The 27,327-nt window shown below is 36.7% G+C and overlaps 1 protein-coding gene across 4 annotated transcripts in view; it reads right to left on the bottom strand.

Moving 5' to 3' along the window:
• Positions 1–1,620: 1,620 nt before the first annotated feature.
• The window catches only part of LOC127833976 (cullin-4A-like), a 43,733-nt gene continuing 18,026 nt past the window's right edge, over positions 1,621–27,327 (bottom strand). For 2 of the 4 annotated variants that reach the window (XM_052359500.1, XM_052359502.1), the window contains exons 3-14: positions 25,898–26,160; positions 25,450–25,557; positions 24,559–24,850; positions 22,884–22,994; positions 21,683–21,768; positions 16,938–17,045; positions 15,213–15,326; positions 12,264–12,369; positions 11,002–11,075; positions 10,241–10,339; positions 5,282–5,434; positions 1,621–3,835 (exon numbers count right to left, since the gene is read on the bottom strand). In XM_052359500.1, the coding sequence (XP_052215460.1) occupies positions 3,740–3,835; positions 5,282–5,434; positions 10,241–10,339; positions 11,002–11,075; positions 12,264–12,369; positions 15,213–15,326; positions 16,938–17,045; positions 21,683–21,768; positions 22,884–22,994; positions 24,559–24,850; positions 25,450–25,557; positions 25,898–26,160 (1,610 nt within the window). In that variant the 3' untranslated portion in view covers positions 1,621–3,739. Of the gene's footprint in view, positions 3,836–5,281; positions 5,435–10,240; positions 10,340–11,001; positions 11,076–12,263; positions 12,370–15,212; positions 15,327–16,937; positions 17,046–21,682; positions 21,769–22,883; positions 22,995–24,558; positions 24,851–25,449; positions 25,558–25,897; positions 26,176–27,327 lie in introns of all 4 variants that reach the window. The other 2 variants (XM_052359499.1, XM_052359501.1) reach the window with 1 other exon arrangement.

Genomic DNA, 27,327 nt, shown 5'->3' with positions numbered 1-27,327 from the left:
CTCTGATTGTGCGGACTGCACGGGCTAATCTGGGACGACACTGTACGCACATGAATTTGACCCATTTATTCCAGAACGCGGCTCATGTGTCAGGCTGAAACATCATTGGGAGCAAGTCCTCGCCATAATCGTGGACAAAGTCGATCAAGTCGTGAAATAAAACAGCAATCGTAGTGTATCGTTACGGAGTCTGTGAAATTTTGAAAGACATGGGGATATGTATTTATTGTTAAAAGAACGTCGATATAAATCATGCGACCCCTGGGACGTTGCAAGTTTTGACCCGAGGGGCATAAATTGAACAAACTTAGTAGAAGACCCCTGTATAATGTTACACACAAAACAATAAACCCCTGACCCTCCCGATTTAATAAAAGATTTTTGTCAGAGTTGAAATATGTTTAAGCTCTAGTGACCAACATATGGATTGGAGTGATTCGAACAAATTTAAAAGGGTCATCTAAGCATCATTTCTGTTAGGTTTCGTTAAAATCTGCCCAGTGGATAAGGGGAGGCCATTTGAATAAAATGTTCACGTACGAGTGACGTATGTCGACGCATGACGAATGATAGACCTGCAAAAACAAAAAATGAAAAATATAATTGAAAGATTGATGCATGCCATTGCATATTCTTATTAAATTGGGAATCGTACAACATGTGATCGAAAATGTTATGCGACTTTTGTACCCTTTTCTGGCGATGCAAATAGAAACGATCGGTTCTTCGGCATACAGGGACAACAACGTCACATTATTTAATTTGATTCCGCGAGGAAAGTATACAATGGCGTCCAGACGAATTGTTTTTAATTGGGTCATTTAAGACAGACTTAAGCTGTTATTTTCTTTCGCTGAAATGTTAACCTCTGGCAAGCGCCTTAATTATAAAATTCGTTATTATGAAAGATCTGAACTTCCATTACAATGCGTCAATTAATCAAAGTGAAATTTCTCGTTTCCCGCTGTTTTTTTTTCTGTTTTTTTTCACGGATACACGCTCAAACATAGACAGATATAGTTGTCTGTAACCTCTGCATACGTCAAAATTCTGTAGACGTCCGCATAAAAACTATTGATTTTCGATTTATTGCCTATTTGTCATACGGTATATCTTTAAATCATTTATATTTGTCTTTTCTGGGTTAAAGTTTTAATCTCTGTCAGAAGTGTTGCTTTAGTCATAGCTAGATAACTTTCGTCAGGGTGGTTTATAGAACGCTGTAAACGCTAAGACCACCTTTATTGGGATACATGAACATATGTATTGTTTAATTCTTTTTCAAAGCGATACCACTAAGTAAATTAAACTTTTGTCAGAATACGCTAATACCCAAACGCGTGAATGACATCTAGTAAATCCGATTTGCATAAATGTATAGCTATATCAGAAAGTTGAATTTGGGAACATTTCATTGTGTCAATGGGCACTCAGTACGTTGTACAACTTCACGTTTTTCACGGTATAACCAAAGACCTAGGAATAAACAGTTTAGATCTTTGTAAATCACAGACGACCGTTTATTAAGAGTCAACAGCATATTGCGATCGACGTATACATAATATGCATACATTATAATATTATTTTCATGTGTTAGTACAATGCGAGACACAAAAATGCTTCGTGTATTCACTATTTTTATTATACGAAACCAAATTCAATGTTGAACAATCAAACATAGTATGTACAACTTTACAAACAACAAAGCATATGGAAACATGTTTATATGGTTTACCGATATATTATTAACAAAGAATGCTAAAAAAAAAGTTTGAAACGGGTAGCAAAGCAAGCCGATCTAAAGTCCAGCCGACTACGAGTCAAACAGGTTACAGGTCAAAACGGGCCACAAATTACAACACATAAGACATATATAAAACATAAAAATATGGCCTTGTATTTAACAGCGGTTTATGTATCTATAAACATGTACAATTCACATCTGACATTTCAAGTGAGTGTTTAAATACCCATAAGTTCCGATTTAAATATATATAAAGCAATCGAATTAAAAAATAATCCAATTGAACAATATAGAACAAAAGGAATAGCACTCGGGCTTAAGAAAAGACTTACCGAAAGCATCAAGCACTATAATTCTCAATTAAACCAATATCACCAACGGCATAAAGCATTCAGGTGTGGTAGTAATAGTAAACAGAAACACAAACAGTAGCCAGCCAAACTCAACTTGAACTAACAACTAAGGTAAACATATGAAAGTTATAATTTACCAATGTACTGCAAATAGAATTTCACAGATGATAAGATGGTTTTGTCATGTTCTGGGAATACCGGACTTATTGCAAATGTGTTATGTCATCCCATATAGCATTTGCAGTTCGCACAGACTAATCAGGGACGACACTTTCCGCTCTTAAAGATTTATTTGTTTAAAGGAAGTCTCTTCTTAAAGAAAATCTAGTCTAGCTGGAAAGTGTAGACCCTGATAAGCCTGTGTTGAATGCACAAGCTAATCTGGGATGACACATGCATTAGGCCCATTTATTCCCAGCACCGGCTGATTTCTTTAACACACATTAATAGGTACAATATCTTTCGTAATCAGAGTATTATGGATAGTCCACAATGAAGTGAACTTTCTCTATAAAAAGTGTATTTATTATTTAAGTGTGTCTTTAAAAGATCAAAAAGTTATTTTAATGGGTGAGCCTTACCACTATTTATGATAAGCACAGCTTAAGAAACTTCTTCAGACTTTAATTGATAGGGAATTGTTAATGCTTCAGTAAAGAAAAGAAATAAGCTCATTTAAATCAACAAAATCACACAATATACAATCTTTTATTTCATGTTACTATTTTCAATAGAAGAAGAGATCTTTAATGACTGCTTTAGATAATTTTAAGATTGAATTATCATATTTATAATATTTTTTAGTAAAAAAACCCATTTTTTTCACTGAGATCTGTAACTGATCATACAGTCAGTACAATATAAAAGTGATGTGAAGTTTGTATCAATGCAAAGGTAAACGCTATAAATAACTCAGCACACAAAAGCCAACAAATTATCTCTCCTTCCTCTCTTTGTCCTTTTTTAACCTCTTAACACAAATCTTTTATATACATAATACTTTATTACATAAACTTATCAGTAATTAAATATTCTCTTTGCGAATAAGTACCCAAGTTTTGTCAGAACACAATCTTTAACATTGAACAAAATCATAATGGAGCAACAAAAGTATTGAATAATAATTGTCTTAAATAAATGAAAAAATTTCGCAAGAATCATCACCAATTTGTTGCGATAATTGTTCACTTAAAAAACCACTAAAGCGGGACTGCATGGTTTTTATATGTATTAAAGAGTAATATATTGATAAAAATATGTTACAATAACACAAAATGTTCTTCTTAACTTTTATTTTAATTTATATTGAAATATATGTATAAGTTTTTTACACATTTTATATTAATTAATAAATATTTGACAAAATCATGCAGTCCCGCTTTAAGCGATCCATCCACAATACAAGGGTTGGATTTGAAAACTGTATGTACTGCATGTAATGAAAGTTAAAATATACACTGTTATTTCAACCAGCACAACTACTGAAATATAATTAAACCTTTTTTAACACAAAATAAAGACATAACTTTTCACTTCCTTCCCATTTTTCATCATTAGATTTTAAATGAAATCAATCTTTTGAGGTAGATAACCCTATTATACAAAGGGAAACAACCCAAACTTTTACTACTTGAAAGTTTATTTAGGCTACATAGTTGTATGAATTGGGGTTATCTTTGTCTCTCTCCATGTAATCTCTGTCTATCAAACTTTCAATTCTCTTCTTCAAGTCAGCCGGCTGCAAACAGAAAATGCATTTACATTTTTGTTGTGTAATTGCACCTGCATAAAAACTTATTCAAGAATATTTACGGAATATTACGCTAGTCAATTGTTCCATGTGTTTGTATCAATCAAGTGGGTTGTGTGATGACGTATCTCACGAGAGGCGGATCCTCGAGTGTGATACTAAATAGCGCATGCCACGAGACTGATACAAACACTTGTAACAATAGACTTGCGTAATATTCCTTTTATTATATACAACTTTGAATCATTTAAGTTAAAAAAATGAGTTTAAGCGTATATAAATAACCAAGAATGCTCTTATAATTTTCTGAATTCACAGTGACGTCATTAAAAGTAGTCGGGCTAGTATGGTAATACAGAATTGAAAAACTAGTGAGTCGCATAATAGAGGAATTATTTCTGTGCAGTTGTATTTTACCGATTGATACAACTTGTATTTTTTGGGAACATAAAGCAGGTATTTAATAAAACTGCGTATAAACCCAACTTGAAAGGGATTTTCAGTGAATTGAAGAGCACTGATTTGTCAGATCTTGGATTTGAAAAGATTGTGGGAACACATGTTCCAGCATAATAACTTCTATAGGTAGAATAAAAGTGTGAATAAAACAGTCCTTGACTGGCACTTTCAGTTGATATTAGAAGACTGTAGATATACTTACCACGCTTAAAACATAGAATAATATGGCATATAGAGCTTTTAAAGGAGCGGGATAATTTCTAAAAGGAGGGGAATTAAAGTATATTTGAGCCATGCTCTGTGAAAAGGGGGTTTAATGCATGTGCATAAAGTGTGGTGCCAGATGAGCCTGTGCAGTCTGCACTGGCTAATCAGGGACGACACTTTCCGCCTAAACTGGATTTTTGCTAAGAAGAGACTATCTTGAAATGAAAAATATCATAAATGCGGAAAGTGTCATCCCTCATAAGCCTGTGAAGACTGCACAGGCTAATCTGGGACCACACTTTAGGCACATGCGTTAAACCCCTTTTTCACAGAGCACGGCACATTTTTCATAAAACTACATAACGTTGATGGGTGCTGCTCAATAATTGAGTAAAACCAGAAGAGTGATGTACCTCCCCCCCCCCCCACCAGGCTCTTAGTAACATCACTGTATGAAATACATTTTTTATAAAAGCCGCTTATTAGGAAAAATGGGATTTATGCATGTGCATAAAGTGTCGTCCATGATAATTCTGTGCAGTACGCACAGGCTAATCAGGGACAACACTTTCCATACAAACTGGATTTTTGTTCAGAAGAAACTTTGTTTAAATGAAAAATTCCATTACCGCGGAAAAAGTCATACCTGATTAGATTTAGCGGACTAGTAGGACTTCAAGGCTTATCTCAGGTGACACTTTACGCACATGCATTCAGCCCATTTTTTCAGAGCTAGACTCATCAAAGCGTGTGTCGTATACAACTGACCTTGACAGGGAATTTCAACTGATTGAAGAGCTCTGATATCAGAAGGTTATGTGTGAGACTCTTCCTCGTCTGCATGATGCGCACAATGGCTGCATCCACCTGGTACTGACGGTCCTGGAACACCCGCTCTGTCGTGCTCACATTTTCTTCTTGCTAAAATAGTGTATGAAATAGTATTGATAACTCTTTCCCCCTGAGAAGGAAAGTAAAAATGGCTATATGCATCTGGCATAAAACCAGAACATCAAACAAGTAACTTGCAGTCTGTTCAGGTTTCATGGTGTTTGCTGCTCATCAGGTTTGGAAATGAAGCATTTAAACCTTGTATCTAGTAAGAAAGGTCTTCAACTTATTTTGTATCCATTGTACACTATTTTGGAATACTGACTTCTGAGTCATTTTTATAGTAAACAGGGACCTATTCAAATAGCTGTACAGGTCCCTGGTTTACATTTACATTGCAAAACCCAATTTTAGGCATTAGGTAAGAAATCTGCGCTATTATTAGCAGATGTAAGGTTAACTTAAAGTATATATAGCCTGTTTTAAATTACAGGGGTCTCACTAGGATTTTAAAACAGGAGTCCTTGGACTCCTTACATGGAAAAAGTAGGAGTCCAAAAGGAAAAAGTAGGAGTCCAAAAGGAAAAAGTAGGAGTCCAAAAGGAAAAAGTAGGAGTCCAAAAGGAAAAAGTAGGAGTCCCAATGAATATTGCACACGTCTTCAAATTTTCAGCAAAAATCCATTTTAATAAAGAATGAATATAAAATGATAATATAATTGTTGGTTTCATTATTAAAAACCCAAATACAAAATGTACATTAAGAATCCCACTTATTATATTCTCTTTATTGTTACTTAAATAAAAAATCATGTAGACTAAAATAAAATAAACAACTCTTGTAAGGCAAAATGTGCATAAAAGTGCTTCATATATTTACATACAAACCACACTTATATACATTTACTTTTTTGTAAACAAAACATCATTACCCTGCAATTATATTTCCATTTGAAACAAAAATAAAACCTGTTAAATACAAAATGCTTTGACAATCACAACAGTGTTACCAGATGAAATCAATTAAACCTATGACTGAAAAATACTGCAAGTTGTGAATATGATGTTTGCAGACATCAACAGTCTTTGAGGGGCAAGTTTCTAGGAAGTTAAAATTGTAAATTTGTAACACATCAGCAAGTGGCTATTTCAAAGGCGTGAATTAATACTACATTACTGGAAGCATGCTCATACTGTCAGATAAAGCATCCAGGCTTAGCTCCCTAGAGGATGGGATGTGGTAAAAAACTATGGAACAATTTAGAAACATTACTGCACTTGATTTATTACAGGTGTGAGGAAATAAATTGTGTTGGCTTGAGAGTTTAAATAGGAGGTTGCCCTACAGGTTTTAGTTGTTAATGGATTGACTTGAAGATCCAAGTTATTAAAAAAGGTGCGTCCTGGGGACTCTCAATTGGTTTCATATAGGCTTCATTTTTCAAATTTATGCGTACAAATACGCTTGATTCAGCGTTTCCGAGAGCCCTGAAATAGTCTACAATTAATGTATATTTTACTATTAGATAGAGGTATTCAAGCTTGTGAACTATTATTGGTCACAGCCTTTAGTGTAACCTGTTTTCTGTCACTCCATGACCAATTTCTGATCACAGTAAATGACTTTGTGTCATAGATAGAATGCCAGGGTATATAAAATGTTCAAATTTCAGTCACAGAGCTAATTCTAGTTCAAACTCTCAAAGATGCAACATCCATCATGTTTTTCTTCTTAAAAGTAATATTGAAGTTTACAACAGTAACGTTTGTATTATACTATTGAGTATTGAGAGATATAAATAGTAACATTTACACTGTACTTGAAACAAGAGGGCCAAGATGGCCCTAGATTGCTCACCTTTTTTTACATGGCCTTGTTCATTGCTTAGTTGACAAGAGATGTGTTCTTCAGAAACACAATGCCCCCTATTGCGCCACTTTGAAGCCATATATTTGACCTTTGACCTTGAAGGATGACCTTGACCTTTCACCACTCAAAATGTGCAACTCAATGAGATACACATGCATGCCAAATATCAAGTAGCTATCTTCAATATTGCAAAAGTTTAACCAAGGTTAAAGTTTGGAGACAGAATGACAGACAGACAGACAGACAGACAGGCCAAAAACAATATACCCCCGATCATGCGATCTGGGGGCATAAAAATTCAGTACTCTAGAGCATGTTAGATTGGTTCCCTTCTGTTTACTTTTGCAGTGTGAGCTTATTGTACTGTCCACTTGCATGGGTTTTTTGCAATGCAAACATTTGCAAGTAATGCAAATTCTACATGTGTTTAAAAGGTTTTTGTAAGATTTGGACCTCGTGACAAAGATTTTGATTCCACATGACCCAATGTCAAACTTTGCATAGATATCAACAAGAAAAACATCCTGGTCAAGTTTCATCATTATTGGACCAAAACTATGGCCTCTAGTGTGTTTACAAGGTTTTTGTAAGATAAGACCCCATGTCCTAGATTTTTTCCCCACATTACCAAACGTCAAACTTGACATGGATATTGTCCAGACAAACATCCTGGTCAAGTTTCATCTATATTGAACTAAAACTCTGGTGTATGGAGTGTTTAAAAGGTTTTTGTAAGATTTGACCTGGTGATCTATATTTTGACCCCTCATGACCAAACATCAAACTTTGCTTACAAAAATATCACGTGTTCCGCAGTCCCCATATGCCCCCCCCAAATGTGACCTTGACATTTGACCTAGTGATCTGAAAATCAATAGGGGTCATCTTCTAGTCATGATCAATGTAACTATGAAGTTTCATGATCCTAGGCCTAAGCGTTCTTGAGTTATCATCCGGAAACCATTTGGTGGACGGACCGACCGATATGGACCGATCGACATGTGCAAATCAATATACCCCCTCTTCTTCAAAGGGGGAATAAATATTATGACCAAGATTCATAAAATCTGAAACAAAATTGTGACCTCTAGAGTGTTTACAAGGTTTTTGTATAATATTGTGAACATTTTGACAATCTTAGGGCAATAATTCTGGCATTTATTATGCGATTTTGCTCATTATCAAACTTGACTGAGATCTTGTGGCCATACAGCTTCTCAGCAACTTTGAAAAAGAATGCTTGAAAAATGTGAATGCTAGAGTGTTTACAAACCAAATGTGGACAGACTGACGGACGACTGACAAAGACTGATCCTAAGACCTCACCTGAGCAATCAGGTGAGCCAATCCTAAGACCTCACCTGAGCAATCAGGTGAGCTTAAAAGTGTTTTTTTCACCGATATGAGCCATTTTCCAACTTGTACAAGATTTCTATAAAACCAATGTATTTACTAAGTTTCACGATCATTAGGCAAAACTTGTGACTTCTAGAGTGTTCACAAGGTTTCTCTAAAGTCATATAAGGAAAACTGCCCCCCCGCTCTGGCAGCCATGATTTTAGACCGATCGGGACCATTTTCGAACTTATCTAACATATATATAAAACCAATGATTTCACCAAGTTTCATGATGATTGGGCAAAATATGTGACTTCTAGAGTGTTCACAAGCTTTTTTTACTATATAAATATAAGGAAAATGCACCATGTTTTTCAATGGACCAGAACCATTTTCGAACTCAACTCTTGTATCTAGGAAACAAATGTTCTGACCAAATTTCATGACAATTGGGCCAAAAATGTGACTTCTTGAGTGTTCACTTGTTTTCACTATATACATATAGAGAAAACTTCCACGCCTATTGGCGGCCATGTCATTTCACTGATCTGGACAATTTTCGAACTCTTCCAAGATATCAATAAAACCAAAGTTTTGACCAAGTATCATAATGATTGGGCAAAAAATTTTGACTTCTGGAGTGTTCACAAGGTTTCTTTATAGCAAAATAAGGAAAACTGCCCCGCCCACTGGCAGCCATATTTTTCAACAGAAACTACTTTTGAACTCAACCAACATATCATTAAGACAACTTTTTTGACAAAGTTACATGAAGATTGAACATGAAATGTGACTTTTACAGTGTTTACAAGGTTTTCTTTTTTGTGATCTAGTTTTTGACCCAGCATGATCCAACTTCTAACTCAACCAAGGTATCATTGGGACAAATCTTCTGACCAAGTTTCATGAAGATCGGACAAGAAATGTGGCCTCTAGAGTGTTTACAAGGTTTCTCTATAGCCAAATAAGGAAAACTGCCCCACCCACTGGCGGCCATGTTTTTCAACGGACCGGAACCATTTTTGAACTCAACCAACATATCATTTAGACAATCATTTTGACAAAGTTACATGAAGATTGGGCATCAAATGTTACTTCTACAGTGTTCACAAGGTTTTTCTTTATTTTGACCTAGTGACCTAGTTTTTGACCCAGCATGACCCAGTTTCGAACTCAGTCGAGGTATCAATAGGACAAATGTTCTGACCAAGTTTCATGAAGATCGGACAATAAATGTGGCCTCTGAAGTGTTCACAAGGCAAATGTTGACGCCGCACAACGCACGACGGACAAAAGGCAATCACAAAAGCTCACCATGAGCACAGCTCAGGTGAACTAACAAAAAATTCCACTCTAGGGGTAAAGTGTCGTTCCTGCAGTCCAGACAGGCTAACCTGGGACAGTGCTTCACGCACATGCATTAAGTCTCCTCCCATACAAGCCTGTCCCTGCAGTCCAGGCAGGCTAACCTGGGACAGTGCTTTACGCACATGCATTAAGTCTCCTCCCATACAAGCCTGTCCCTGCAGTCCAGGCAGGCTAACCTGGGACAGTGCTTCACACACATGCATTAAGTCTCCTCCCATACAAGCCTGTCCCTGCAGTCCACGCAGGCTAACCTGGGACAGTGCTTCCCCCACATGCATTAAGCCCCGTTTTCCCAGAGCAAGACTCATATCTGTAACGCACCGTTTCTTTCATCTGAATCTGGTTGATTTTGATTCGGTAGAGCTTGTGTTTGAAGTCGTCGTTGAACTTGAATTTGTCCCTGGCTTCAACATCCTTACTCTGTGCATGGAAATTCAAACAATCATTGTTACTGAGCGGAAAGTACTTGAGGCTGATATGCATCAATAAATGTTAGTTTATCTGGATTTTTTCTCCATATTTTTAATAAATGTAATCCTATAATAACTACTCACACTTGTTCTTAACTACATGTACCTAAGGTGATCAAAGAAGAAAACCAGTAGTAACATTTTAAACAGAGTATCTTGATATGAATCAAAAGGCCCTTTGCAAAATTCAGGGACCCATGATCTCTTGACTTCAAGTTTATATCCCCGCAAAATATTTTAAATTTTGATCCTATTTTTGATTTTGAAACCCAAAGAGTATGAATCAATAGAACGTGTAAAAATCAGTATCCCATTATAATGAATACATAAACAAAATAGTCTACATATGTTATCAACTTAGCCGCATTTCCACTTTGTTGAAGACAGAAAACATAGGCAGTATAATTGTTTATTTTCAAATATAATGATATTCAAAATGTGAAAAAGATAGCATAGAATAGACAACCTGGTAAGTGTTGCATACAGGTAAGTTTATTTGCTCACATGATGGTCTTTGCGTTTAAAAGCCTTGCTAAATAAAGTTGATCGTATTAAATACTTACCTAAATTTCTGTATACATGTATATTCAATGTTCAATCAAAAATGCTTACCTTTGGAGCTTTTAACAGCACTTTAGCTTTACCACACGCCAGGGACTGTAGGGTGCGGCGCAACTCAGTGTCCTCTAAAAACAACAACAACAACTAATTTATCAATTAATGTAAATGTTAACCTAATGGATATGGGATTATGAATAATATAATAGCCATTGTATTACAGACTCAAGTTTTGTCATTTTCACTGTTAAATACTAACATTTTAGGAATGCAAAACATACTTTTTTCTTAGTTCTTTCAATTTCCAGTTTCAACAAGTACCAGCCTTGGCAACCAATGCCATTTTTAAACGAAAGCATTTTTTTTTCATTAACAGAATTGGGAAACCTTTCCACATTCAACATTTCTATACTAATAACAATCAAAGAGTATCATAAAGTTAAAGATCTCAATAAAGAACTTAATTAATGTGTGTAAAGAGTCATTCTAGATAAGTCTGTGCAGTCCACATATAGGGAATTAAACACTTTCTGCCTTACACTGGATTTTCAGGGACAACACTTTCTGTCTAAACTTGATTTTCAGGGACAACACTTTCTGTCTAAACTGGATTTTCAGGGATGACACTTTCTGTCTAAACTTGATTTTCAGGGACGACACTTTCTGTCTAAACTTGATTTACAGGGACGACACTTTCTGTCTAAACTGGATTTTAAGGGACAACACTTTCTGTCTAAACTTGATTTTCAGGGACGATACTTTCTGTCTAAACTGGATTTTCAGGAACAACATTTTCTGTCTAAACTTGATTTTCAGGGACAACACTTTCTGTCCTTCCTGGACTGGATCACTTTCTGCCCAAGACTGGATTTTCAGGGACAACACTTTCTGTCCTAGACTGGATTTTCAGGGACAACACTTTCTGCCCTACACTGGATTTTCAGGGACAACACTTTCTGCCCTAGACTGGATTTTCAGGGACAACACTTTCTACTTTAGACTGGATTTTCAGGGACAACACTTTCTGCCCTACACTTGATTTTCAGGGACAACACTTTCTGCCCTATACTGGATTTTAAGGGGACAACACTTTCTGTCTAAACTTGATTTTCAGGGACAACACTTGCTGCCCTAGACTGGATTTCTAGGGACAACACTTTCTGTCCTAGACTGGATTTTCCTAGAGGCCTTTACACAAAGAAGTACATAAAAGTAGAAAGTGTCCCTGATTAGCCTGTGCAGTCTGCGCAGGTGCATTAAGCCCAGATTTCCCAGAACAAGGCTGATAACAACCAAGCCTTGCACCCAAACTTGACCTATGGCTGTGGCAGTCTTAATGTCCTCAAAGGAGAACATGTCTCCCTCGTTGAAGAGCAGCAAACAGAGGGTCTGGAACAGAGACAACTTCAGCTCCTTCTTGCCCTGAAATATACACGAGCAATTGCAACCAGGGTTTTACATCACCATTTAATTGATGGCAGTGTTTTTTTTCACCATTTCGGGAATGGGGCCTGTCCCTTTGGATTGGGTAATATTGGGTCCTTTTGACTAAAATTGGGAAATTAATGTTGTTTATTTTATGTACTTAAGAATTTTTAATAAAAGTGATTTGAATGTAATATTTTCTAAGGTTAAACTTATAGAGCTGGGTTTGGAGATGCATGACATGTTTGGGCTTGATAAAAAAAATAAAAAATTTGGAAACCTTCAATTGGGCTTTTTTAGGTACCATTTGGGAAAAATATATACTTTTTTCCATTGGGAATGAGTACCCCTTCCAGACCTGAATTTGAAGTAAAAACAAGGGCTGTCATCATAGGATGACATATGCCCCCTATAAACGCTTTGATAGAAGTTATAGCATTTTTCGAAACCTTAACGCAGATTTCGAAACCTAAACGCGGACCCTAAGTTCAAGGTCAAAGGGGTCAAAACTTGTGTGCGTATGGAAAGGCCTTGTCCATATAAACATGCATTCCAAATATGAAGGTTACATCTGAAGCGACATAGAAGTTATGAGCATTTTTCGAAAACCTAAACGCAAAAGTGTGACAGACAGACAGACAGACAGACGGACGGACAGACAGACAGTGCGATCATTATATGTGCTCCTTCAGAGGCGTAAAAACACACTGGATGGAAACCGCACGACTACTGCAGAAGACTGTGCATTATGCGCAGTTTGTTTTTTACCTCAAAGTTTACATATTTGGTGCATGCTATACATTGATACCATGCTATCAGTATCTTGACTGCTTACCTTCAAAAAATTCATTTCAGGCTGTAGTCTACATAATGGATAGCTTGCTAAGGAAGGTGTGAGCCGGGTCTTTTGGGGGATCTTGGTGTAATTGACAGCATTCATTGAGCAATTTGTGCCATGATTTGTGAGCAATTTTAGATTCTTATTGGCATTTGAGACACTAATTGACACTTAAGTACATAAAGATATGCAATTGCACCTCAGTGTGTATAATCGTTGACAGTAAAATAGTGTTGCATTTAACATTTATTTGCCACAGTCTGTACAACATGGCAGAAATATACCTTGAAATTGTATTTTCCAGATATCGTGAAATAGTAAGTCCCAATAACAAAGGCACTTTTTAGGGCCCCCATATTCTCAAGAGAATATTCTTAACAATTTGTAGATAAAATATAGTGATTTGCAACCCATGCTCCTTGTCATAAAAACACTTTCTTCTTTAAATACAAAATAAAGCTTTCCAATGGTGCAGAATTGATTTGATTGAGCATTTTTGATCCGAGTTTATTGTTTTCTTGGCTTGAAATATTTTTTTCTCAATTTTACAATCATCTACACATTAAGGTCATTCGAGTCTGAAAGTTGGAGCATGATCCACCCAGTACTTAAGGAGGAGATGAAACAATGGGTTTTGGTACTTTTTATTTTCTTAAGTTGAAAAACAGACTAAGTGCCAAAATTCTTCAAAAACTTGTCACAGCCTAAATTCCTTTCTTTATGATCATCTTCACGTTAAGGTCATTCGACTGTTGAAGTTTGAGCAAGATCTACCCACTTATTAAAGAGGAGTTGATAACACAAGTTTGGCGATGTTCATATTCTGGACAGACGGGCAAGTGCAATGCTTAATTCCTCCAACTTTGTGGGGAATATAAATTCCACATGCTCAATACATTGTTCATGCTCAATTTCATATCATTAGGAACCATGCAAGCATATTGGAATTTTTTCCATGGAAATTGTAGGAAAACTTCGCCCAACAAATTCGTGACTACAGACAGAATTCCATGATGATTCCACTATTGCCCCTTAGCTTTTTGGACTGGGTTTTTAATGTCGCCTTCTTCTAGAACAATTTGGCGTAATGCATGTGCTTTAAGCGTTGTCCACGGTTATCTTGTGCAGTCTGCATAGGCCAATCAGGGACAAAACTTTCAGCTTTTGTAGAATTCTTAGAATTCTGTTCTTAAAGAAAAACCAGTTTAAGCGGAAAGTGTTGTCCCTGATAAGCCTGTGTGGATTGCACAGATTAATCTGGGACGAATATGAATGCACATGCATTATGCCTTGTTTTCTAGGAAAGAGGCTCAATAAAACCTTGTCTAGTAGGGAAAATGGACTCATCCTTACTCCTGACAAACATGCTTTCAAGACACAGTGGCCCAGGGTGGGCTGCTATTGAAGCTAGTAAAGACCATGGGCTCATCCTTACTCCTGAGAAACATGCTTTCAAGACACAGTGGCCCAGGGTGTGCTGCCATTGAAGATAGTAAAGAACATGAGCTCATCCTTACCCCTGAGAAACATGCTTTCAAGACACAGTGGCCCAGGGTGTGCTTCCATTGAAGCTAGTAAAGAACATGAGCTCATCCTTACCCCTGAGAAACATGCTTTCAATACACAGTGGCCCAGGGTGGGCTGCCATTGAAGCTAGTAAAGAACATGAGCTCATCCTTACCCCTGAGAAACATGCTTTCAAGACAAAGTGGCCCAGGGTGGGCTGCCACTAGAGCTAGTAAAGAACATGGGCTCATTCTTACTCCTGAGAAGCATGCTTTCAAGACACAGTGGCCCAGGGTGTGCTGCCATTGAAGCTAACATGGGCTCATCCTCACATCTGAGAAACATGCTTTTAAGACACAGTGGCCCAGGGTGTGCTGCTATTGAAGCTAGTAAAGAACATGGGCTCATCCTTACTCCTGAGAAACATGCTTTCAAGACACAGTGGCCCAGGGTGGGCTGCCATTGAAGCTAGTAAAGAACATGGGCTCATCCTTACTCCTGAGAAACATGCTTTCAAGACACAGTGGCTGAGGGTGGGCTGCCATTGAAGCTTGCGACCACTATGCTTTTCCAGGTAGAACTTCTTGAACACTTCCTGAAGCTTCACCATCTGAAATGAGATACATTATATGAGTTGTGACATGGGAAAACTGGGCTTAATACACATGAAACAGTGTCTACGCAGACTAATTAGGGACGTCACTATACGCTTTTATGGAAGATTTTTTGTTAACAGAAAGTTTCCTCTTGACCAAAATCAAGTTTAGGCAGAAAGTGTCATTCCAGATGAGCCTAATCTGAGACCACACTGTGCTCACATGCATTAACCCATTACCACTTAGATACGTATTTTGCCTTATCTGAGACCACACTGTGCGCACATGCATTAACCCATTACTACTTAGATACGTATTTTGATGTGCTTGTTGTCCCTTAGAGAATTCAATTTAATTAAAGACCTTTCTAACTAGATTCAAGTTTTAAAGGCTTCATTTCCAACCCTTAGATAGTGAGCAGCAAACAGCATAAAACCTGAACAGACTGCGAGTTACTCGCAGGCTGTCCTGGTTTTATGCTGTTTGCACATAGCCATTTTCAGTTCGCTTCTAAGTGGAAAAGAGTTTAACACGTGTTTTCTAGAACGAGACTCATTACATTGTGTTTTATTTTGGTTATTTATATGGGGTTGCTGCCATTTTCAACTGTATTTCAGTAATCTTATGGCATTCAGTTAACCAACTCACACTAGTCCTGGGTAAGTAGAACGAGACATTACATTTAGTTTTATTTTTGTTATTTATATGGGGTTGCTGCCATTTTCAACTGTATTTTAATCATCTTATGGCATTCAGTTAACCAACTCACACTAGTCCTGGGTAAGTAGAACGAGACTCATTACATTTTGCTTTATTTTTGTTATTTATATGGGGTTGCTGCCATTTTCAACTGTATTTTAATCATCTTATGGCATTCAGTTAACCAACTCACACTAGTCCTGGGTAAGCAGGTTCACCAGGATAGGTTCAATTGCGCGTTTGAATATTTTGCACTTTTTTTACATAGTTCAGCCATATCATGGCGGTATGTTATGGTAACTGTCTCTCTTCTTAAATCCGAGGTAATTCAAAAATTGCTGTAGATAAAATTCATTACCACCTGGAAGACAAGTTTTGTTGCGGGCCGGGAATCAAACCCATGATCCTCAGATTCATAGCCAATCCCCTTATTAACTGAGCTTGCCAGCCCATTTTTATTGGCTTCTTAAATTTCTGAACATATTTGAAATTAAGCTTTTTTGTATTAAGCCTCAAAACAATTATGTAAACAACAGGTTTCATTTGAAAAATATATATGAAACTGGCTACAAATTTCAAATTTCTTATCACCAAACTAGAGATGTTGGCATATAGATTTTCAATAATTCTGAAATCTAGAAACATTCAAATATGAATTGCTGCTTGTTGTGGGAAAAATGGGCATAATACATGTCCAGTTCGAACAGGCCAATAAGCGACGACACTTTCGGCTTTTATGTTTTTTTTCGTTTAAACTAGGCTCGTCAAATCAAAAATCCAGTTTATGCGGAAATTGTTGTCCCAGATCAGCCTGTGTGAACTACACAGGCTTATCTGGGACACACTTTATGTTCATGCATACATAAAGAACCTGCTTTCCCAGAGGGAGACTAAACTATATAAAAACTAATCTTACAAGTACATACCTCTGCAGGTAGATGGACCTCCATGGGTGTGTAGGTGGGCCAGTAGCCCATGGTGAGAATGTTCACAGTCAGCTCTATACCCGTCCCGTGCTTCTCACACTGCATAGACTAGAACACACAGTAAATAACATTAGTACAGTGCCTGTAACCATTTGTGACAAATTATGGGGTAAGTTTGTGGCTTGGCTAGCCCTTAAAACAGGTGAAACCCATAATGCTTTGCATTTGCCCTTCTACGGTTGTGATAACAGTTTTAACCATTTTATGCTTAAAGTTGGTGTTTGGTTATAATATAAAAGACATGCCTGATAAATTTCTGGAGTTTCACTGTTTGCTGTATTAAATACTACAATGGTAACACACAGTTGGGACAGACTGGTTACCAGATGTTTGGTAAATTTAATAAAAACAAGGGCTGTTTGTAAAACATGCATGCCCCCCATATGGGCTCTCAGTTGTAGTGACAGCCATTGTGTGAATATGTTTTTTGTCACTGTGACCTTGACCTTTGACCTAGTGACCTGAAAATCAATAGGGGTCATCTGTGAGTCATGATCTATCCACCTATCAAGTTTCATGATCCTAGGCATAAGCGTTCTTCAGTTATCATCCGGAAACCATGTTACTATTTCGGGTCATCGTGACCTTGACCTTTGACCTAGTGACCTGAAAATCAATAGGGGTCATCTGCGAGTCATGATCAATGTACCTATGAAGTTTCATGATCCTAGGCATAAGCGTTCTTGAGTTATCATCCGGAAATCATTTTACTATTTCGGGTCACCATGACCTTGACCTTTGACCTAGTGACCTGAAAATCAATAGGGGTCAACTGCGAGTCATTATCAATCTACCTATCAAGTTTCATGATCCTAGGCATAAGCGTTCTTGAGTTATCATCCGGAAACCATTTTATTATTTCGGGTCACCATGACCTTGACCTTTGACCTAGTGACCTGAAAATCAATAGGGATCATCTGCCAGTCATTATCAATCTACCTGTCAAGTTTCATGATCCTAGGCATAAGCGTTCTTGAGTTATCATCCGGAAACCATTTTACTATTTTGGGTCACCGTGACCTTGACCTTTGACCTAGTGACCTGAAAATCAATAGGGGTCATCTGCCAGTCATTAGTAATCTACCTATCAAGTTTCATGATCCTAGGCATAAGCGTTCTTGAGTTATCATCCGGAAACAATTTTACTATTTCGGGTCACCGTGACCTTGACCTTTGACCTAATGACCTGAAAATCAATAGGGGTCATCTGCCAGTCATTATCAATCTACCTATGAAATTTCATGATTCTAGGCATAAGCGTTCTTGAGTTATCATCCGGAAACCATTTTACTATTTCGGGTCACAGTGACCTTGACCTTTGACCTAGTGACCTGAAAATCAATAGGGGTCATCTTCAAGTCCTGATCAATCTACCTATCAAGTTTCATGATATTTGGCATAGGTGTTCTTGAGTTATCATCCGGAACTTATTTTACTATATCAGGTCACCGTGACCTTGACCTTTGACCTAGTGACCTGAAAATCAATAGGGGTCATCTGCGAGTCATGATCAATCTACCTATCAAGTTTCATGATATTAGGCATAAGCGTTCTTGAGTTATCATCCAGAAACAATTTTACTATTTCGGGTCACCGTGACCTTGACCTTTGACCTAGTGACCTCAAAATCAAAAGGGGTCATCTGCGAGTCATGATCAATGTTCCTTTGTAGTTTCATGATCCTAGGCCCAAGCGTTCTTGAGTTATCATCCGGAAACCACCTGGTGGACAGACCGACCGACCGACATGTGCAAAGCAATATTCCCCCTCTTCTTCGAAGGGGGGCATAAATATTGCAAATAGTGTACAGTAACTATTTATATAATTATTGTACACGAGCTCTGTAACCTGCAAAGATACAGGTCAACGAAGGACTAATCTTGAATTAATTCTCAAAAAGTACATTCATTATCATCATCACATAAAAAATATGGGTGGTTGCTTCTTTACCCGTACAAGTTTAAAAAGTTGGGCAAAGAGCTTTTTAGAAAAGCTTGAACCATTTCCCACAGTTTTTTATCCCTTTATTTTTTATCACAAATGAAGATTCGGGCGCATTAAAGGACATTTCGCATTGAATCATGTCAAAAATGTAATATTGTCTGATTTTATTTTCTTAAGTAAATATCACAGGGTGCAGAATCAACAGGTTTTTCAGGGGGTTACACATAGGCTGGACAGAATGTACACACACCGTTAGGAACTTTATTTTATAAATATCTCAAGTTAATGAGATAACATTTTCAAAAATCTTTCGTGCATAAGACAGTTTTTCTTGCAGTTTGTGCCAATATCTTAAGGAATAAGAATAAATCCTTGTATACGTCTGAAATCGGTGATAAAAATTCCTGTTGCATGCAGCATAACAGTGCAGTACACAACGAATTTTTGAACAAGAACACAGGTTCATTAAATAAAGTAATTATGATGTACACTTCAACACCGTTATTTCGAACACCAATAATCCGAAGTAACCATAATTTCGAAGTATTTTTCGGGTCCCAATTGTGGTTCTTTTTTGTTTTATGAAAAATTTAATTGTTAATCTGAACTTCATTAAACCGAAGAAATCGTTAATTCGAATTGATTCTATCGGTCCCAACACTATAATTCGCACCTAATTACTAATCTTTAATCCAAAGTCAAAACTGCATAACACTGAGTGTAATTTCACACCTATGTTGTCTGCGCGTTGCGCGTCAGATGCCGATATTACACCTTCGTCGTCTGCACATAGCATGTAAATATTACAATGTCGTCAAAAGAGGACATCGAGGCCGACAATACAAGAATGAACATGATATCTAATCAACATGTGACCACATGCATCAACAACGTAAGGTAGTTCTGTGAGCAAAACACAGGCGGAAGTGAGTTCTTCAATGCCCTTGACAAGTTTGAGAAATATGATACATGCGTCCAGTTTAGTGCTGCTAACGCCGGTGTTCAGAAAGACATCGCGTCTTATTTAAAAAAAATCTTTATTCATTTCAGAAAATGTATTTATATGTATTTACATGTATGATGTGCTATTTGTAATATTTTATATGTTCTGTAATAAGAGCAAAATAAAAAGAAGAAAAAGAATCGTTTTATTCCTCCGTTTGTTACAAGTAGAAATCTATTGCTATCTGACTAGTTTACGTTTTTAAGTAAAACAATTATTAAAAGTATCGTGTAACCGAACCATGTGAATTCCACAATGTTTTATTTTAACAGAATCAAATAAGTCTTTCGTCAAATGTTTATTTAAAATTATTGTTAAACCGAAGTTTTTTTAACGGTCCCGACGACTTCGAAATAACGGTGTTGAAGTGTATTTCACATGTCACACCCCAGAAAACCCGAAACCTTGTGAGCAGCATAATACCATCCGAGCAGCTTTGTATATTTTAGCGTGAACTTACAAAGGGGATAGGTAAATTGGAAAAATTAAAAATTTCTAATTTTCAAGTCTTTCTTTATATTTTCCAAAATAGTGTTGGTAAAATGAAACAAAACAGGCGCATGTTGAAAAGGCACTATTGATAATATATAAGGCATTAAAGTACATTTGTATGCATATGTGCTCACAAACACTTACTATAGGCCTCTACAAAGCAATGACATTGCAACAAAATGGGTGGAAATTAGGTTTTTGTCAGGAAAAAGAATTATAAAGTTGCTGCTCACATAAGGTTTCCTATTCTTCTCCAGATGGTTTCCATGTTTTCCCAACATGGTCATTAAAAACGCAGATTTCTCCACAAAAAATAGTTTTCCAGAGGAACCCTGCTGAGATATTATGGCAGATATGTGTAAGTTTGTGTAAATCCTTTAATTATTGTAGTAGCTTGCAAATTAAAGCAGTTTTTCTCCCCTAAATGCCTGAACATGGCCCATTTTGCCCGATCTTCTACTTCAGGGAGCCACAGTTCGCTCATTTTTTAAGAAAAATTGTCATGATTTTTTCTACATGTAGGCCAATAACTTTGTTATCAATATTAATACACAGTTGTTTATAATTGAACTTTGAAAATTTTTAATTTTTCCAATTTACTTACCCTATGTTAGTTCACGCTTAAATGTACAAAGCTGCTCTGATGCTATTATGCTGCTCACAAGGTTTCGGGTTTCCTGGGGTGTGACATAAGCAGCATAAAAAAAATCTGTCTTTTATGCACTAGTTGAAATTCTTAACAAAATTTGTTTAATAAGTTATTGAAAAAAAGCATGTGTTTTCATCCATTAACGTTTAATTGGGAACCCAACAAAGTCATGTGATCCTGCACCCTGTATCAGAAATTATGTGTACTTGGTTCAGGGCCCGTATTCACAAACAATTCTTAGACTTAAGTCTAAAATTAAAGAATATTCTTTAAACTGATATATTCAAGAATCGCTTGAATTTTGAGTCAGACTTGGCATTAAACATCTCTATATATATCATTCTTTGTGTAGAACATCTTTTAATGACAATATCACCAGTGGGGGCCTGTATATATTCAAACACTGAATGCATTTTTCTTGGTTCTAAGTCTATTCTTTATTCTCAAGTCTAAGAATGGGTTGGTGAATACGGGCCCTGGGCTCCTTATACTTTGCCCTGCAACCAAAGTACTTAAGAAACTTGCCGGTCTGGGCAACCTACTGTAAAAAGGTAATGTTTCTATCCCTGAACAGAACCTTTAAACCCTTGTACATACCTGTTTGAATGCCAGCATGATGTCTTTTGACAGCTCCATATCTTTAAACATATGCTCCAACTTTACTGTGAAACCACTACCACACTCTGAAATTCAAACCATCAAGACATAAATATTTTCAATATCTTTTATATGATATGCATTTTTTTCAAAGTAATTTTGAGATGAAAGAACATATATATAAACAAGAAATGTGTTTGTCAGAAACACCATGTCCCCTTCTGCGCCGCTTTGATTTTGATTTTTTTTATCATTTGGCAGGTTCAGATGATTATCTCCCTTTAAAGCTTATTACTTCCCTTGGATTTTTTTTACCTTTGACCTTGAAGGATGACCTTGACCTTTCACCACTCAAAATGTGCAGCTCCATGAGATACACATGCATGCCAAATATTAAGTTGCTATCTTCAATATTCAAAAGTTATGGCAAAATGTTAAAGTTGGAGCAAACAAACAAACAAACAAACAAACAAACCAACCAACCAACCAACCAGCCAACCAACAGACAGGGCAAAAACAATATGTCCCCCACTATAGTGGTGGGGGACATAAAAAATTTACATAAATGTATAATAATCGTGATGTTTACATTTTAAAATTTATAACTTATAATGTTTTCAAACTGTTCAACAATTTCACATTTCCACATTTTATAACAAAAATCACAATAATGTAATGAAATATTGATGGTAACATTCTTATGTTTTTTTATTTCAATGTTCCAGATGTTAACAATTTTAACTACAAGAGTAAGGACAAGTCATGTTGTGCTGTGGTAAAAATGGGCTAAAGAAATCTGCCAAAACAGATTTTTCCCAAAACAAAATGTGCAGTCCAAAAAAGCTGCCAAAGCACCAAATATTCCACTGTAATGGCATTTTTAGTTTAAAGGAAGTATATTCTTAACAGATATTAGCTGTGCTATGGGAAAACCAGGCGAAATGATTGTGCACAAAGTGTTGTCCCTGATGAGCGTGTGCAGTCCACACAGGCTAATCAGGGAAACACTTTCAGCGTTTATGAAACTTTTCCTTAAAAAGAAGGTGTTGTTTTTTTTTTAAACAAAAATAGAGTCTAGGCTGAAAATAATGTCCCTGATTAGCCTGTGCAGACTGCCCACTCAAGCACTGCAACTTCGGCTTCTTTCTTACACAAACACATTGCCCAGTTTTCAACCACAACACGCTTACAACATATTCACCTTGTTTAAGCTTGGAGAGCATGGATTTCTCTGCATCCACAGAGGCACTTTTCCCAACCAGAAGGCGCTTGGCAAGGTCCTTCTTGTAGAATGCTTCAAACACGTCCTGACCTGGAACACCAGGTGCGTATGAAACCACAAACCATGTTTGAACTTGGTTGAAATATCATTAGAACAAATGTTTTGAAATAATTTTGTGCTGATTTGGAAAATGCATCAGACTTCAAAAGTGTGCACAAGTTTTCACTAAAGCCACATATAAAAGAAAAATGCCCCGAAGCCTTATTGCTATGATTTTTAACGGACTGACAGAGAAATAATTAGAACAAATGCTCTGAGCATGTTTCATGAAGATTGGATAAAAAATTTGATCAATCAGAAAAAGGAGTTTGTTCTTAAAAAAACGGCGTGGGTTTTGTGTCGACGAATTAATGATAGTCAGGTTTTTAAATGACAAATAACGACGACCCAAACTTCTGGCGCAGACTATTTGACTGAAATAAACCAGCAATAGTTGATATTCAGTTCTTGCGTATGACTGTTTATTTGCGCTCACTTACATGAGGTACAAATAAAATTTACCTAAATCAACGACGTTATGTTTTGTTATTCAAACTAAAATGATCCGAAATCTTTTGTCAATATAAGAATATTTGTAAGACAGGAGGGCCGTAACGGTATAGATTGTTATTACTTAGAGATTAGCAGAGGATCGACTTCTGTCTACTACAAGTCAAATCCTCGCCGATTTTAAAGAACTTTTATTTACATGTATAGCATGTTTTTGTTATTCAATGACTACCAGTCCTGGTGTGGCAAACTTGCATATACATGTACCGCCGTTCATTTGACTCTCATTGTCACGAGGAACAGGGGGTTATTTAACGCTGTTCTAAACTTTCTTTGTTTAATGTATCATTAATTAATGAATACAGACAAGATTAATAGTTAACAAGAGATGTGTTTGTCAGAAACACAATGCCCCCTATTGCGCCGCTTTGATTTATTTATTTATTTTTATCATTAGGCAGGTACAGATAATTATCTCCCTTTAAAGCATTATTACTTCCCTTGGATTTGTTTTTTTGACCTTTGACCTTGAAGGATGACCTTGACCTTTACCACTCAAAATGTGCAGATCTATGAGATACACATGCATGCCAATTATCAAGTTGCTATCTGAAGCGACATAAAAGTTATGAGCATTTTTCAAAACCTAAACGCAAAGTGTGACGGACAGATGGACAGACAGACGGAAAGTCTGATCACTATATGCCCTCCTTTGGGGGCATAAAAAATAATTTCATTGCAAAAAATATTGTTTAGTATTAAATACTACACAACCTGGTATTTACAAGCACACGTTATTTCTTTTTGGACAAGTATTGTCATATGGAGGAATATCCGAATATCGTTTCAATATGCTTATTATAAAGATTACTAAAACAAATTTCAGAAGCTGACTTCTGAAAAAAAAAATATGTATAAACTTTTTCTGACATAAAACAATTTAATTATTGTTATGAGACAGAAAACTGAGAGTTAAAATGGTAACTAGAATTCGAGGTAAAACATAATCAACAAAGATAAGGTAAAGTTCTTTTTCAGCTCTCTTCATCAACTTATCTTCATCAAACACTAATCAAGTTTACACACTATTTGACACTGTACCTACTTGGTGCCCAGGTAAAGCTCAGATTAAACTTCTGAGTGAGAGCAGCCTGTGCAGCCCTGGCCTTAGTGAGAGCAGCCTGCGCAGCTCTGGCCTTAGTGAGAGCAGCCTGTGCAGCCCTGGCCTTAGTGAGAGCAGCCTGCGCAGTTCTGGCCTTGGCCAGCTTCTTGTTGCGTGCCCTTCCCTTAAACTGGACCCCATCGAGCATGACAGCCATCGTGAACTGCTTGCTGTGCTTCTCCCCAGTCTCCGATATGCACCCGTACTTAAGGTTTGGCCTCAGCTCATTGAGCACCTGTCACATGATACACAAGAACTGTCACATGATACACAAGAACTGTCACATGATACACAAGAACTGTCACATGATTCACAAGAACTGTCACATGATACAGGTTGTAAACCATATTGTTAACCCTTTACCACTTAGATACATATTTTCATGCATTTGTAGTAGCATAGAAAGTTATAATTCAAGACCTTTGTTACTAATTCCAGTTTGTAAGACTTCATTTCCAAACCTTAGATACTGATGAGCAGCAAACAGCATAAAACCTGAACAGACAGCGAGTTACTCGCAGGCTGTTCTAGTTTTATGCTACTTGAACATTTCCATATTCACTTTGCTTCTAATTACCCCTTCCGCCAATATTTTACATATTGGTAATGGTTGTTTGATTACAGTTTACGTATAGCTCATTGTTTATTTTCATATTAAATGCACAACATATGTCAAGCAATTTAATTTCAATGCACTTAAACACGCGTCCGCTCAATTAACTTGACAAGTATGACCCCAATTTTTCCAGGTAATTAAGTATATATGACGGCGTAAACCAATCGCAAGTCAGTTGGAGCTAGCACATAAGAATTCCTTGGAATTAGGCTACACACCATGATGGGGTTCTTCCCCTCGTAGTTCTGTAAGGCCTTGCCCTTCTTGTACGGCATGGGCCCCATCATACCCATCCCTAATGCTGCCGTTTTTGCCATGAAGGTTCCCTGGTGGGTTTATACATATTCATTTCAAACAAATAAATATTATTAATATTTAGAATATCGTACTACATTTTATAATACAACATGTATATTTATTTTAGAAAAAAAGACAAAGTCGTATGTAGTTCTTCTCCTGTGCCTGGCATTGAGTCACATAGGTTGCCTAGTTGGTTTAAACAATATTTATTTAGTTCTTCAAATACAATACAAACATTCTCATTTTAAGGCAATATGCCAGAAAGGTAGAAATTGCAGCATTGCTCAACATTAAGACTGAAAAGTCCAATTTTTGACAGAATTGAGAAAAGGCTCAAGGCTTATGAAATGCCTCTCATCTAATTACCTGGTTGTACGTGTTAGAGTCGAAATGTTGAATGACGATCTCGGCATTGTCCGATGTGAAGTCCATGTTCATCATGGGCTGGCCACCTAGTGCGGAATTGGCGTCTGATGCGTTTGGGAACTGTACGAAGGACGTCAGGGCCTGCTCTGCCACAGCCCGTTTGGCAGCCTTCTTGGACGAACCCTGGGCGGTGAAGGTCTGACCGTTTACCTCACACAACATGGTAAATATGGGCGCATGGATGGGGCCCGTCTGGGAGACCACTGAGTACAAGAGATCTGGAGTACACACATAAGCTACTTTAGGATGGTCAATTGGTTTTAGACATGCCATTAAGATTCAAGACCCAATCTTTTAACCCTTTCCCACTCAGAAGCAAAGTAACAATAAATTTAACCATGCACAATATTTGGTCGTTGGTTTAATGGAGCATATTGCTTATTTTTATTTATAACTTTCTCAACTACAACAGTGTTTAACATACTGCGAACAGAAAATAATAATTATTTTGGTTTTATTCAATGAATTGTATGGTTTAAAAATACCGTATCTTGAAATTCATTCTGTCAACAGACCTGTCTTAACCCTTTTAGCGCTGGAATCTGAATTTTGAAGGCCTTTGCAAACAGATTGGATCCAGATGAGATGCCACAGAACGTGAGGTCACATCAGGATCCAAACAGTTTGCTATTCTGATAGTATTCTTTGAAAAAAAAATCGAAGAAAATGCTAATTTAAGAAAATAGCTATTGTACTAACCGGAAGGAAGTCATTTCTTATCAAAAGACATGGCTTAAAAGTAATTGATGTAGCCTGGGAAAATGTGATATAAAATGCTGAGTAGTGGAACTCATGATGGAAAACAAAGCTAAATTAATCTAAGATTGATTTCTATAGTAACCATACCAAGCTGGCTGGTTACAAGAAAGTTGTGTTTTTCTTAACAATAAAGAGAGGTGAAATTGTGTAAACCATTTATATTTTAAAACGACAGTCCTTAAAATATTTTTTTATTTTTTTACAAGTCGATTTATTTTTGGGTGAAATGCACCCATGATTTTTAAACACTGACCAAATGAATAGCATTGCACATGTGGTGTTAAGTGGTTGTATATTATTTATCATTTCATCATTCCTAGCTCTTTATGCACCTTTTGCTTTTTCATCACCTTCTGTACTAATGCTAACCTGTGTACAAAATTCACAAAAGAGAACACGTGATGTATTCATTTTTCATCCATAAATACAATTATGTCTTTTTATATTCATATAGGCATTACATTTATCACATATTCAAATGATTGTTTTGTAGTACATATTTGCCTTTTGCGAATTCTGTCAGTAACATGTGTACATATTGACATGGTGAGTGGATTCACAGAGACCCATGTAAGGCATTAGCTAGGTCTTGGTGTACTTCAGTGCACTCA

Source organism: Dreissena polymorpha, chromosome 6 (genome assembly GCF_020536995.1).
Source record: "Dreissena polymorpha isolate Duluth1 chromosome 6, UMN_Dpol_1.0, whole genome shotgun sequence".
Taxonomy (NCBI): Eukaryota; Metazoa; Mollusca; class Bivalvia; order Myida; family Dreissenidae; genus Dreissena; species Dreissena polymorpha.
This window is presented reverse-complemented; position numbering and strand designations above follow the sequence as displayed.